The 12,128-nt window shown below is 49.1% G+C and overlaps 2 protein-coding genes across 4 annotated transcripts in view; one reads left to right on the top strand and one right to left on the bottom strand.

Annotated features, from left to right (window-relative positions):
* TMEM63B (transmembrane protein 63B) overlaps window positions 1-986 on the bottom strand; it is a 37,713-nt gene extending 36,727 nt beyond the window's left edge. For all 3 annotated transcript variants that reach the window (XM_072331468.1, XM_072331470.1, XM_072331469.1), the window contains exon 1: window positions 853-986. The gene's annotated coding sequence lies outside the window, so the exon portion shown is untranslated. The remainder of the gene's footprint in view (window positions 1-852) is intronic.
* A 61-nt stretch (window positions 987-1,047) lies between these two features.
* On the top strand, window positions 1,048-9,821 carry MRPL14 (mitochondrial ribosomal protein L14). The gene is made up of 3 exons (XM_072332457.1): window positions 1,048-1,132; window positions 7,359-7,452; window positions 9,187-9,821. Exons 2-3 carry the CDS (start codon window positions 7,379-7,381, stop codon window positions 9,551-9,553), a joined length of 441 nt encoding a protein of 146 aa, XP_072188558.1. The 5' UTR covers window positions 1,048-1,132; window positions 7,359-7,378; the 3' UTR covers window positions 9,554-9,821.
* The last annotated feature ends 2,307 nt before the right edge of the window (window positions 9,822-12,128 follow it).

The raw sequence follows: 12,128 nt of genomic DNA, 5'->3' as shown, positions 1-12,128 counted from the left end.
AGCACCTTCCTTTTGCTGCCTCAACCCCTGACCCCGAGATGCTTCAGGACAGTGACACCGTGCTCTGGTCAAAGGAGAAGAAACCGGAGCATTGCAAGGCTCAGAGTAACGCTCCCGAGAGGAAAACCGACACCCTCCGAACACACAAGGTTACCGAACGGATGGAAATAGAGCAAACCTGGGGCAACCAAGCACAGCCCTGAGCCCAAGCAGGGCCCGTTCCCAGCCCCATCTCCCTCACGCTGCATCCACGCCCAGGTGAGAGCTGTAGATGGGCCCCGGCCCACAAGGACCGCAAAAGAGCCCGGTACGAAAAGGGCCCTGCCAGCTGAATGCAGTCAATGGGCTCCACGTCCTTAAAGCACGGCTATTATTCCTGACGGGCACAGAGCCCTCCCGCAGTCGGTTCCGAGCCCAGCGCTCGGCTCCGCGCGCACCGGCAGCATTAAGAACGCGGGGGGCTGGAAGGGGGTGCGGCCGCAGCCCGGGCCCGCGGAGCTTTGTCCCGCGTACGGGCGGGGCGCACACAGGGCCGTCCAGAAGGCACCGCAGCGGCGGGCAGCGAACACCCCGCGAGGCCAACGCGGGGCCGGGCACACAGGGAGGGGACGGGAGCGGACAGCCCCGCGGTCCCAGCTTCGTCCTCCCTCCTCGGCACGGGACCCGTCCCGGGCAGGCCGGAATCCCACCTCTCGCTGCCCGAGCGCGGCACGGCGCTGCCGTGGGCTTCTCCCCGCTCCAAGATGGCAGCCCCCCGCCCCAGCCGGCCTCGCCGCCCTCCTTCCCTCCCCCCTTCCCCGAGCCATTCCCGACGGCGTCACCGCCGCCCCCCCGCGATGCCGCACCGCTTACCCGGCGTCAGGCGCGGACGGGCTCCCGAACTGCTGCCGCTGCTGCCGCCCCGCCGGGCGCTGCGGTACCGCGCTGCGCTGCGCCGCGACGGCGGGGAACGATCGGCGCCGGCTCGGCTCGGCTGAGCTCGGGGCGGGGCGCGGCCTCGAGTGGGCGTGGCTTCGGCGCCGCACAGCGGTGGGCGGGGCTTGCGGGCGGCGCGCCGCGCCTGCGTGTTGCCGGCGAGCGGCGCGGCGCGCATGCGTATTGCCGGCTGGCGGAGGGCCGCGGTGCCGCTGAGGTGTGCGGCGGGAGTGGGGGAGGTCGGTGGGGTCGGGGGGAGGTGGGGTATGGCGGAGGGCGGCCGGGGGCGGTCGTGTGGGAGCGGCTGCTCTGCCGCCGTCGGTGCTGGAGGTCGCTGATCTTAGGCCTTCTGTGCGGGCCTGGCTGCGGCCTTGTGCGGATGCCGCCTTTGCCGACCCTCGTGAGCCTGGGAGGGGGCAATACGGAGGCTGCTGTGTTGCTTGTGCACGGCCGCTGTGTTCTCCAGAGCGCTTCAGGACTCTCTCGGGGCTGCGCTGCCAGGATTAGGCTCGTATGGGTCTGAGTAGTCACATGGGGCGGTGGAAGCGGGATTCCTGTGCCCTGACAGGTGCAGCGTGGTCAAGTAGTGCGGCGTGGCGTGGGGGCTCAGGAAGTGTGCGTGCAGGCTGGGCTCTGCTGCTTAGCCACCGATACGTTCCTTTGGAGCACTTCCCTTCTGTTTGAAGGGAGCCACTATCGTTCATCTTTCTGTGGACAGCTGACCTAGGTCAGTGCTTCCTGACTTCTTTGATGGGTTTTTTTTAGTAGTTGAGCCGCTGCTCCCCACCTTCTCCTTGCTTGGCTCCCTTTCCCTGCCTTCACACTGCAGTGCGTTCTGCTTGGTGATCACACCTTGTTGGGTGGGACTCGGTCACCCAGGTTAGGGCTGCAAACAGGATGTGGGCTTGTGGCTTGATGGCTGCGGTCCTGTTCTGAGACCTCAGTGCTTTTAGAAGTAGTAGAGATGCGACCAAAAGGAGATAGTAGCAGTGAGTTAGGGGACTGCGGGTGGACCTCTCAATTTATATGTGACTCCAAAAGACCCTCACAAGAAAAGGTTTCGACTTCATCCCCACAGACCACATCAGTGCTCCTGGGACCCCCTTTGACCTTAGGAAATTCTTTTTGTGGCTTAATTTCCTGATGGTTGCCCAAGGAGGTTGTGGATGCCCCATCCCTGGAGGCATTCAAGGCCAGGCTGGATGTGGCTCTGGGCAGCCTGGTCTGGTGGTTGGCGACCCTGCTCATAGCACAGGGGTTGAAACTACGTGATCACTGTGATCCTTTTCAACCCAGGCCATTCTATGATTCTAAGATACACCAGGAACAATCCGTTGTTGTTTTAGTACAGCACTGTGAGTATGCACGTATGTAATGGATTAGTGTGCTTGGATACTGGAACAGATGTAAGTACCTTAGAGCTGGGACTTCTGGATGTTTAAAATAACTAAAGTTTTCCATTAAAGGTATTGAGCTCTTCTTATTTGCTTTTCCTGATTGTGCGAATGAGGTTAATGTGTTTCACTGGAGGGCTGTTAGCAGATGTACCTGCAGTGAGTTGCTGTTGGTAACTTGGATCAATAAATATCCTGTTTATTAATAGCTAATCCTATTCATAAATGGAATTCATGAAGACTTAATTCCTCTTTGTGAATTTGGCCTTTCTACCTGTCATTAGTGCAAAACCAATTATGGCTCGGTAATGGGTATCTTGTGTATTTTTAACACACCCAAGCCCTTAATCACATTGTTTCCTCTACAAGGATGGCCATGAATGGGTCGACCCTACAACTTTCTGCTGCCTCTTGCAGTGCACCCTGGCAGAAGTTCCATAAATAAACCCCGCAGTACTCAAGTAGGGGTTTAGGTATTTGCATTGCACATATTGTCTTGGATTTATTTCCTACATTTTAATGATGGATGACAGATGCAATTCAAATCTTTGTGGTGCCCTGAGCACTTCTTTTTTTCATCTCTTGGAATGCTGGCACCTGCTGTTTGACAGTTCAGATCCGATCACTGGTGTTAAGGATATTTTTTCCTGTTTCATTTTGTATTTTGAAAGCAGCTTTTGGTTGCTTGGCCTCAGGACTTGCTTTGCACATCCATTGATTCTCCCCGTGGCCTGTTTGTTTGAGTGGGTGAGTTACTAGCTGAAATAACAGAATGATTGTGGAACTACGGGTCTTCAAGGGGGAACAGGGAGCAAATGTCATTTCCGACTTCTCATTAAAAAGGAAAGTGATAGTGGATTGCAGGCTAATAGCGCTATTTGAAAGTGCTTTTATTCTAGGATGCAGGCATGGTAAGAGCGACATCCTGACTGGGTTTTAGGCTGCGCGCCATTGATATAAAACTTGGTCAGAGCTGTTTCAGTGTTCCGTTGAGTGTTCAGACAAAGATGTTCTTAGTGCTCCCATGACTATTTTAGTGGAGCAGGTTCATGCTGAGTGCTGTGAAATGCATTTGTATTCTTCTGCTGAAATGGAAGAGATTCTCCTCCTGTCAGAATCCCTTGAGGTTCTCTGCCAATGTAAGTGTGTTGAGATGTGCCAGTGTTCTGCAACATCTTGCTCAAGCGTTCATGCAGTCAGGCTGCAAAGAGCGCTGACTAACATGAATGCTGGAGCCCGCATAAGGGAAGTGATGGGAATGAGCGTTGCGGGGACACAAGACTCCTTTGTTAGTACTGTGTGTCCTGACGTGGGTTTAAAGCATGCAATTCTGCCTTCTTTATCTGGAGGATGTCCTTGCTTCGTATCAGCTCCCTGGGGTGGTCTACTCGTGTGTTTGCATGTATTTTATGCAACTTATATGTGTCCCGTTTCTGTTATCTGGGATGAAATTTTCCAGAATTCCTCCATTCAAAAACCACTCTAACCTGTGGTAAATACAAATCACTTCTTTCATCTTCTGGGAAAGTGGTGAAGGTAGTAGCTTTAATATGGCACTTGAAAATGGTGCGGTGGGTAAATAACTACCAGGAGTGTGACACTGATGAAGAGTCCCTTTGTGGTTTGATTTCTGAACTTGATGTCAGTCTTGTTGCACTGGATGTGGTAATGCTGAAGGGTCCTTGAGATGAGAAGGGAGTGTTTGCCGTAGCAGGTTATTGCGTGTTCAGACTGACTCAGTGAAGTAGAAATTGGGTCACCCTGGTGAGTATTTGATTAGCAGACTTCTCCCACTTTTCAGAACCTGAACTCAGCCTGAAGCCTGTGCGAAGTTTTAACTGGTTTGCGGAGCAGGATGAAGCCAAGTGCCTCTAAGATTTCAAGAAGTCGAGTCTTTCCAGCCATGAGATAGAGCCGCTGCTAGAACTGAGGTGCTGTTTAATTCTACTCTTACCTAGTATAGAACAACTTTGAAGTTAATCCTCCTTGAGCAGAGAGTTGGACTAGATGACCTCCAGAAGTCTCCTCCAAGATAATTCCTTGATCAAGAGCATATTAGTAACTAAATGCAAAGCAGCAGTGCTGTTTTTCCTGTCTAGGTTACGACAGGGTGCACTCCTCCGCCAGCTGGGCAATACCAACATCAGACTGCCTAGGAGTTCCTGCACATGTGCTCATGCTTGATGGTTATGGGGATACTCTTGCCATGTGACTCTGAGCAGTGAAGTTGGATAAGAGACCATAATCAGAGATCCGCCTTTGGGAGCAAACCTAGGTCATGTGCATTCCCCAAGCATGTGCTAAGCACAGCCTTCTTCAGAAGGTGTGAGACAACATCATCTCTGGAAAGGAGAAGGCTTTCATCTCAGTAATAGCATTCAGCCTTTGGCACCAGCACTGAGTGCTGGTCCAGCACTGAATTACTTCTTTGCCCTTGCAAGTTTGGTTTGGCCTTAGCTCCTCTGCAGAGGGCAAAACAAAGGGTAGAGGAGATCGGGTGCCTGTTCCCAGCCACGGAGGGAATGAGGTAGAACTGGGCCAGGCTGAGGAGTGCTGGAACCAGACCCAAAGGGTCAGCTGTTTCTGGAAGGGGAACTAGCTTGTTTGAAGAATTAGGGGTATGATTCATTGTTCAGAAACCCACTTGCACCCTTCCTTGCATGCTGGGCTTCGTGCCACGGAAGCATTCTTCCTTCTGCCCTGAACCTTCTTGCACATTGAAAATATTCTGTTTACTCAATTCCGAACAGGATGCTGCATTCCAAGTAATCAATCATTCAAAGTTTCTTAGTTTATGACACATCTTAATGTACTGAGGAATAATTCCTAGCAGTGAAGGGATACTGAGTCATGTGGAAAAATAAACAGTCCTTGGACACTTTAAACTGTTGATGCTTCACTCAGAAGTTTTGTAACTTCAAAACTTCACTGCTGCCACAGGGTGGAAACAAGAGGTGACTCCTCCTGAGACTGAGTAGTGAGTTCAGAGGTTAGACAGCACTCTGGGGCTCTGACACATGGCCTTGAGCACGCTGAGCTGGTTGTGGTGTTACTGTCCCTCTGACAGTGGGCAGAGCATGTTCCCGTCCCTGCTCTGCAGCCCAGGCTCCAGAGCCAGCAGGACTCTTTCAGCCCTACATAGCTGTGGAGGCAACGGTGGACTCCCCAAAACATACCCCTTCGAGACAGTAAAGAGGCCGACTCTGCAGTGCTGCTAGGTTAGGGCTTCTGGTGCGCTCTGAGGCCTTGCTGTGCTGCTGGAGGAAATAGGAGCGCTTTTGCACCCTGGGTTTGAGTTTCGCACTGGGAAACAGTACACCTGTGTGCAGAACAGGACGTGGGCATTCCTCCCTGCTGGCACAGGGTGTAGGATTACAACAAGGGAGTTAAGTTGAAGTTGTGTAGCAATCCTAGCAGCAAGGCCAGGTAATCAGGCCTCGATAGCTGGTGACACTGTAAATACTGCGGGGCCTTGTTTTTGTTAGGCTTGCATATTTAGGCGAGGCACTGTTGCAAAGATACAGCCTCTCTGGGGTCTTGTTTTAGTGTGGGAGTGGTAGCGGTGAGCTCAGAACGGATACCCTGAGTCATCTGGAGGCTTCATCTTTTACCCAACAGAAATGTGGCTTTGTTATCAACTAAATGTAAGCATTGATTATAGCTTTTATTTGTTCCAAACCTGCTTGGGTGACAGCTGAGATGGTTTGTCTGGTATTGGAGGATGCATGCTTCATTCAGGGAGTGCTGCTGCAGAATTGCCGTGGTATAGATTTCTGCTGCTTCTCATCCTGTTGTCAGCAATGCTTGCTCTGTAGGACAGCTGCAAACCCTAAAACATTCACATGTCCCTGAGTAAGCAAACACTGAGGGGAAAAAGAATAAAGAGAACGTGAAAAATGAGTCTGTCTTCTACTTGGTTGTAATAAGAGCAACCGAGGCTGTGTATTTGGGAGTGCTCTATGGAGAAGTTAGGTCAGCTTTGTTTAAAAAGCAAAACAAAGCCAAACTATTTTGCAGATTTTGGCCTTATACTCAATACCAGCAGAGAGAGATAAGTGTTCCATATAATTTTAGTGTTTAGATGCGAGAGAAGCAGGGCAAATGCTGGTTATGCTGCCAAGGTCTAGGTGAGCATTGTCACACAGCAAGCTGCACAGAGAGAAGTCTTAGCTCTGTGTGAGCTAAGGTGAGAAACAGGGTGGCATCGGGATCCTTGCTGCTAACCTCCTCTGCGGATGTGCTGCCACAGCTGCCTGGATCATTGTTCCTAATCCACCTCTGGCAAAGTGAGCTGGGATCAGATAAGCTGTTGTGATTGACTCAGCAGGCTTGTCCTGATTGGTTTGACAGAATGGGGTTAGGGAACAACTGGGGATGCAGTTAGGGAAGAGGGTGTGGTCATCTCAGAGGTTAGCCTTGTAACCTGGTTCTGCTGTGCTCAGGGTAGTGTTTTGGTTGGTGTTGAGCAAGCACTGTGAAGGCACGGGAAGCTTTTCCTTCTGGGCAGCTGGAACAAAGCAAAATTGGTAGAGGTGAGATGTTGGGCTCCAGACGATGCTTAACAGCTTGTGTATGTACAAGGGCACTCCCTCCTTGGTGGTTGAGCTGCGTTTGTCTAGCGGCTTGTTTTTTGATGCCAGTCAGCAGCAGAACATCTCTGGCTTTTTGCCTGGTCTTGTAGGCAACATTGGTAGCTTTTACTGGTCACTCTAATCTCTAAATTAGAAGCTGTTTGCATCCAAAATTCTCAAACTTGTTTGTTTTATACAGTTCACAGTGCACAGAAGAGGCTTTAACCTTGTGCACAGAAGACTGCAGCTTGGGGATACTGAACTCAGCTTTATAGTATAAGCATCTGAATTATATTCTCTACTGAATTCAGGCAGGGGCTTTTGCTGTGCTTTGTAGCACGCTGGAGATGCTATTAGAACTCTTTATGCTGTGAATTACAAATGTATAAAGAGTTGCTGAGATTCAAGTGTGTGACTGCCATAAGAAAAAGGAGGTAAAAAAAATACTATGCTCATCATTCTCTTATTTCTCACACAGGGCAGCTTACCAGAATCCAAATGGCTCTCTTGCAGAGGAGACTGGGATTTTCCTTAACCCATCTGAGCAACTCAGTCATCCAGCGACACTTCAGGTGATTTTCAAATCCTGCTTTTGGTTTTATTTTCTTGGTTGAAAGAGATGCTTCGGAGCAAATCAAGCATAAGATATGGTATTTCTAATTGAGAAAGAATAGTACAAGAAAAATATCATAGATGTCATAGATTGCGAAGTGAACCCAAACAGATGCAGGTTCCTGGCAGTCGGGACATGATCTGAACTCTGCAGATATTCCACGTGCTCTACATTTTCCATTTGAGTTTTAACATGAGCTCCTTGCTCATCCACGTGAGTCTCCTGCCACATTTGCCTCATTTTTACTCTTAGGGATGCACTGATCTTGAGCTTGGAGGAAGTGGTGCTTGAACCATCTCTCTTGCCTCCCTTACCTTCTAGTGCTCTAACCTACAGGATACCTCCAACTAGATCTTTGCAGAGATCCCAGTTGGCTCTCCTGAAGTCCAGGACTTCAGGCCTTCAGACCAGAATCCTGGTTATTGCCCTATTTCTTCCATATAAGATCCTGTGCACTATCTCATAGGCTCTGCAGCCAAGGCTGACTTCAGCCTTCACATCCCGAACCTTGTTTGTAAGAACAAGATCCAGCAGCACACCTCTTCTTGTGGGCTCCTCCATCACATATTTAAAGGATACGTGCTGACAGTAAGAAGGAGGTGAAGACCCTGAGGTGAGGAGTACTGCTGCTGGAAGGCAAGTCAACGACCTGACCTGGGAAATCATTCCTGTGTGGTGAGCCTGCTTTTAGGCGTGGGAGCTTCCACCATGAGACTGTGTCAGAAATAAGAAGAAAAGCCCACCTTGTGCAGTTATCTTGTCTAGCAGTAATCAGGCAGTCACACACACATAGTTGTCAGTTTGCTACTGCTGCTTTCTAGACTTTGTCCAGCCTAGATTTCACCTTTCTCCCTTTGGCAATACTCTTCCTTTCCAGCTTCTGCTGTTTTGCCTTCTCTGTTGTGCAACCATAACCTGGCAGGCAGAGGATGGAGTGTCATAAAAGAAGAGCCATTGCTGAAAGGGAAGTTAAATTCTCAGCGTATTCAAGTGTATTCAAAGTCAGATCTACTAATTTAGAACCATGCGGTGTATTCCTGTTATTTCTTACCCCTGATAATCCCACAGTGCAAGCAGACACAGAAGAGGATGCTTCTCTCTGGGTTCCTCCCATGTGGGGAGGAAGGTGATTCTAATTGGTGGCAGCTTAGCACAGCCACAGCAGGACCTCAGAGGTCTCATTGGGAGCAGAATAAGATTGGTGAGAACACCTCATGCACTTCACTGAAAAGGAGATTGGTCAGAAAATTGCTGGGGACTGTGTACGAGATTGAAAGAGCCTGACTTGAGTCTTAGCTTCCTGTAGGCTGTTTGTGGGAGAAGCAAGCACATTTCTTTTTCTGCTTGTAAATTGAAGTTGAACTGAATCATCCACAGTTGCTTTAAAAAAAAGAAAAGAAAAAAAGAAGGCAGTAAATGCAAGCCACTTTTCACTCCTTCTTTTAGTCGTGTTTTCAGAGGAGAACGGTTGTCTTATGTTTGACATTTACTGTGGAGTGTGCAAAGCTCAAAGTAGCATCTGGCTTTCAAAGAACACTTTGAGTGCAGTGAATGTGTCATCCGTATGGTATGTATTTGTTGCTGGCGACTTCTGAGTGGTTTTTGTAGTGACAAGATCCTGTGTTGGTTTTGCCCTTACTCCCCAAGGATTATTGGGGAGATGTGTCTCTCATTCTTTCCTGTCTTTTACCAGTGTCAGTGGAGCATGCCGAGCAATACAGAAACTTACTCGTGTGCGAGTGGTGGACAACAGTGCCTTGGGAAACGCGCCATACCACCGGCCACCAAAGTGTATCCACGTCTATAACAAGACTGGAGTTGGCAAAGTAGGAGATAAGATCCTTCTGGCTATCAAAGGAGAAAAGAAGAAGGCTTTGATTGTAGGACACAAGATGCCTGGTCCTCACATGACACCTAGGTTTGATTCTAACAATGTGGTTCTCATAGAAGACAACGGAAATCCATTAGGAACTAGAATAAAAACACCCATCCCTTATATCCTGCGGCAGAGAGAAGGAGAGTTCTCCAAAGTTTTGGCCATTGCCCGCAACTTTGTATGAGAACTAAGAAAGATTTCTGGCAATCCTGGTCATATCCTTTCCTATAGTACCTGTTCCTCGGTCCTATTCTAGAAAAAGGTGAAACACAGGGAAGTTGAGGTTCATTAAGAGTCTCTCTTCCTGTTTATGAAGTACAAACAGCTAATTTAAATACTGAAATGCTTTGTTTTTCTCCAGAAAAGAAAACAGTGTGTTCTGGGACGTGGTCCTATACTCACACTGCTGTGAAGGTGTTACTTTGGTCTTCGCTTATTAAAGAACATGAAAATCTTTACTGTTTTGTACTGCTTATGCTCTGTCTTCCCTATTTCTACTGCTCACAGTTCTGCTGGAGCAAGATGGCAAAGCCCAGTCCCTGGCCTGGTGGTTCTGGGATGTACAAAATGGATCCACTTATAATAAAGTAGGAGAGGTGAGAGCAGTGTAATTAATTATTAGTGCCTTCAAGAAAAGCGTTAGTTTCCGCATCTTTGCCTCAGAAAGAAGACTTTAGGAGTGAATGGAATTGGGAAAACCTGATGGCCTACAACTTTGGTGGCGCGTGGTTGAACAGGATATAGCAGAGCTGGGAAGGGAAGGAGAATGTGGTAGGTTTGGGACACAGCCTTTGCTCTCCACCCGATCAACCTCAGGAAATTAACTTCTGTTCTTTCTCTCTGGGTTGGGTTCAGGCTGAAAGTTCCACAGGAAGAAACATTGTTCCAGACAGCTTTTTGAGTGTGCATCAGAGAACCCAGGTTTGTCCATTATCTATTGCTGATAGGTGGCGTGTACTCATTGGTGAGACCAGCTGTTGTCCAAAAGAGCTTCCTAAACTTAGGCACAACAGTGTGTAGGTGCTGAGCTGTTGTGTTTAGGGGTAACTGTAGTTCAGGAGCCATTTATATGAAGCCAGGCAGAGAAACTTGGTGCTTGCAGTGTGTGAATGGATGTGGGAGAGCTCTGGATCCCTTTCTGCTCCATTACTCTAAGTAACATGGATTGGACAACAATTTGTGTTTAAATTGAGCTTTGAGGAGCTGCAGCGTTCTCCTTAGTAGAACTTCCCTGTGAAAACAGGAACCTAAGCCTATGAACCAGTTCAATACAGGTAAAACCCTCTTCTGCCTGCAGCATATTACTTGCTTGCTGCTTTCCATGGGCCAGAAAAAGCTGGATTTGCTGCTCTGGACCCTCCCAGGCGCCTAGCTGTTGCCAGTAAGCCCTTAGCTTGCCTGCTGGATGAAGCAGCACAGCAGGTGCCCAGCTGATGTCAGTCTTTCCAGTCTGTCTGAACACAGTTGCTTTCAAGGAGAGTTTTCTTTGCTGGAAGGTGACGTTTATATCACTTTGCTGGGTGGGTTAGTGAACAAACAGCACATTCTGGTTGCAGCAAGAAGCGTGGCTGGGTCCCCTCCTGTTGTTTCCTAGAAGGAGCTGCAATCGCTGGCCAAGCATCCCCTGGTGTGCACGCTGGCCATCTAGTGGCTCCTGCAGCTGTGGAGCTGTGAGGAGTGTTCTGCAGACTCAGGCATTGGAGACTTACCTCTGCAAAGGTGGGTCTTGCTTGAAGTGTAGTAGAGGCAAAGTTCTTATTTCAAGTAGAAAGGAGTGTGTATCTCCTGAAGATGGGAGGATATGTATATCCTTTTGAGAACAGAAAAGAAAGTGTACTTCTGCTAACCCAAGGCTGAAAAATAGCTTTCCACTGCTGTGTTTGGTTTCTGTGCGAGGCCATCTGCACGGTGGAAGAGGGGTCCAGTAAGTTCCAGCTAACCCAGTCTGTAGCTCACTCGCAGAGCTACCTACTCAAGCGGATTGGTTGGTCTTGCTTAGCAACAACTCCAGCCTTGGAGCAGTCCCCTTGTAGGACACAGGGACCTCCAAACTATTTGTTTTAATTCTGATCATAAAGGCTATGAGTTCCTCCTGGGATGCATGGACCCTGCTGTTCGGATATTAAATATTTTGTAGAATATTTGCTAATAACTTGGCAGCATTTTGCAGGGATAGAGGTCATGGGGAGAAGGCACCAGAGGAAGCAGGCAAGACAATGGAGCAGACGAGATTAAAACGTGGAGAGACACTTTATTTGTAAGTAAATTGATATGTGGAACTAAATCCTTAACCTCGGAGCTTAATAAGCAGACATGCAGACAGCTAAGCTCAGCACATCCCACCGAGCAGCTCCTGCAGTTTGTATGTGTCTTTTCCTGACAAGGAACGTGGCCTCAGCAGAAATCCCTGCTCTTGGCAAACTCCAGGCACTCACCAGGAGCAGCTTCTCACCGGGGTCTCTCCTTCGAGCAGGACCCACATACAGGCCCTTGTTCTGTGGGACACCTGCCTGCATGGGCTTGTAGTCTGCCCTATGCTGTGCTTAGGATGGAGTGAACCAGGTGATCTTCCAGTCCAAGCACTTTATGGAATTAACCTGGTTTCTCCTGCAGGTAGTGATTCTTGCAGGTCCTTTCCTTGAAGCAGGCTGGCTGTCTTTCCCTTCCCTTCTCCCCTGTTTACGTTTATGATTCTGCCATTAAAATGATTTTTTCTGTGGGAAAGTTTCCCAGCAGGGGATGGTGCCAAGGGGGAATTC

This window comes from Excalfactoria chinensis, chromosome 3 (genome assembly GCF_039878825.1).
Source record: "Excalfactoria chinensis isolate bCotChi1 chromosome 3, bCotChi1.hap2, whole genome shotgun sequence".
Taxonomy (NCBI): Eukaryota; Metazoa; Chordata; class Aves; order Galliformes; family Phasianidae; genus Excalfactoria; species Excalfactoria chinensis.
Note: the sequence above shows the minus strand (reverse complement) of the source record. Positions and strands in the feature narration are given on the sequence as shown.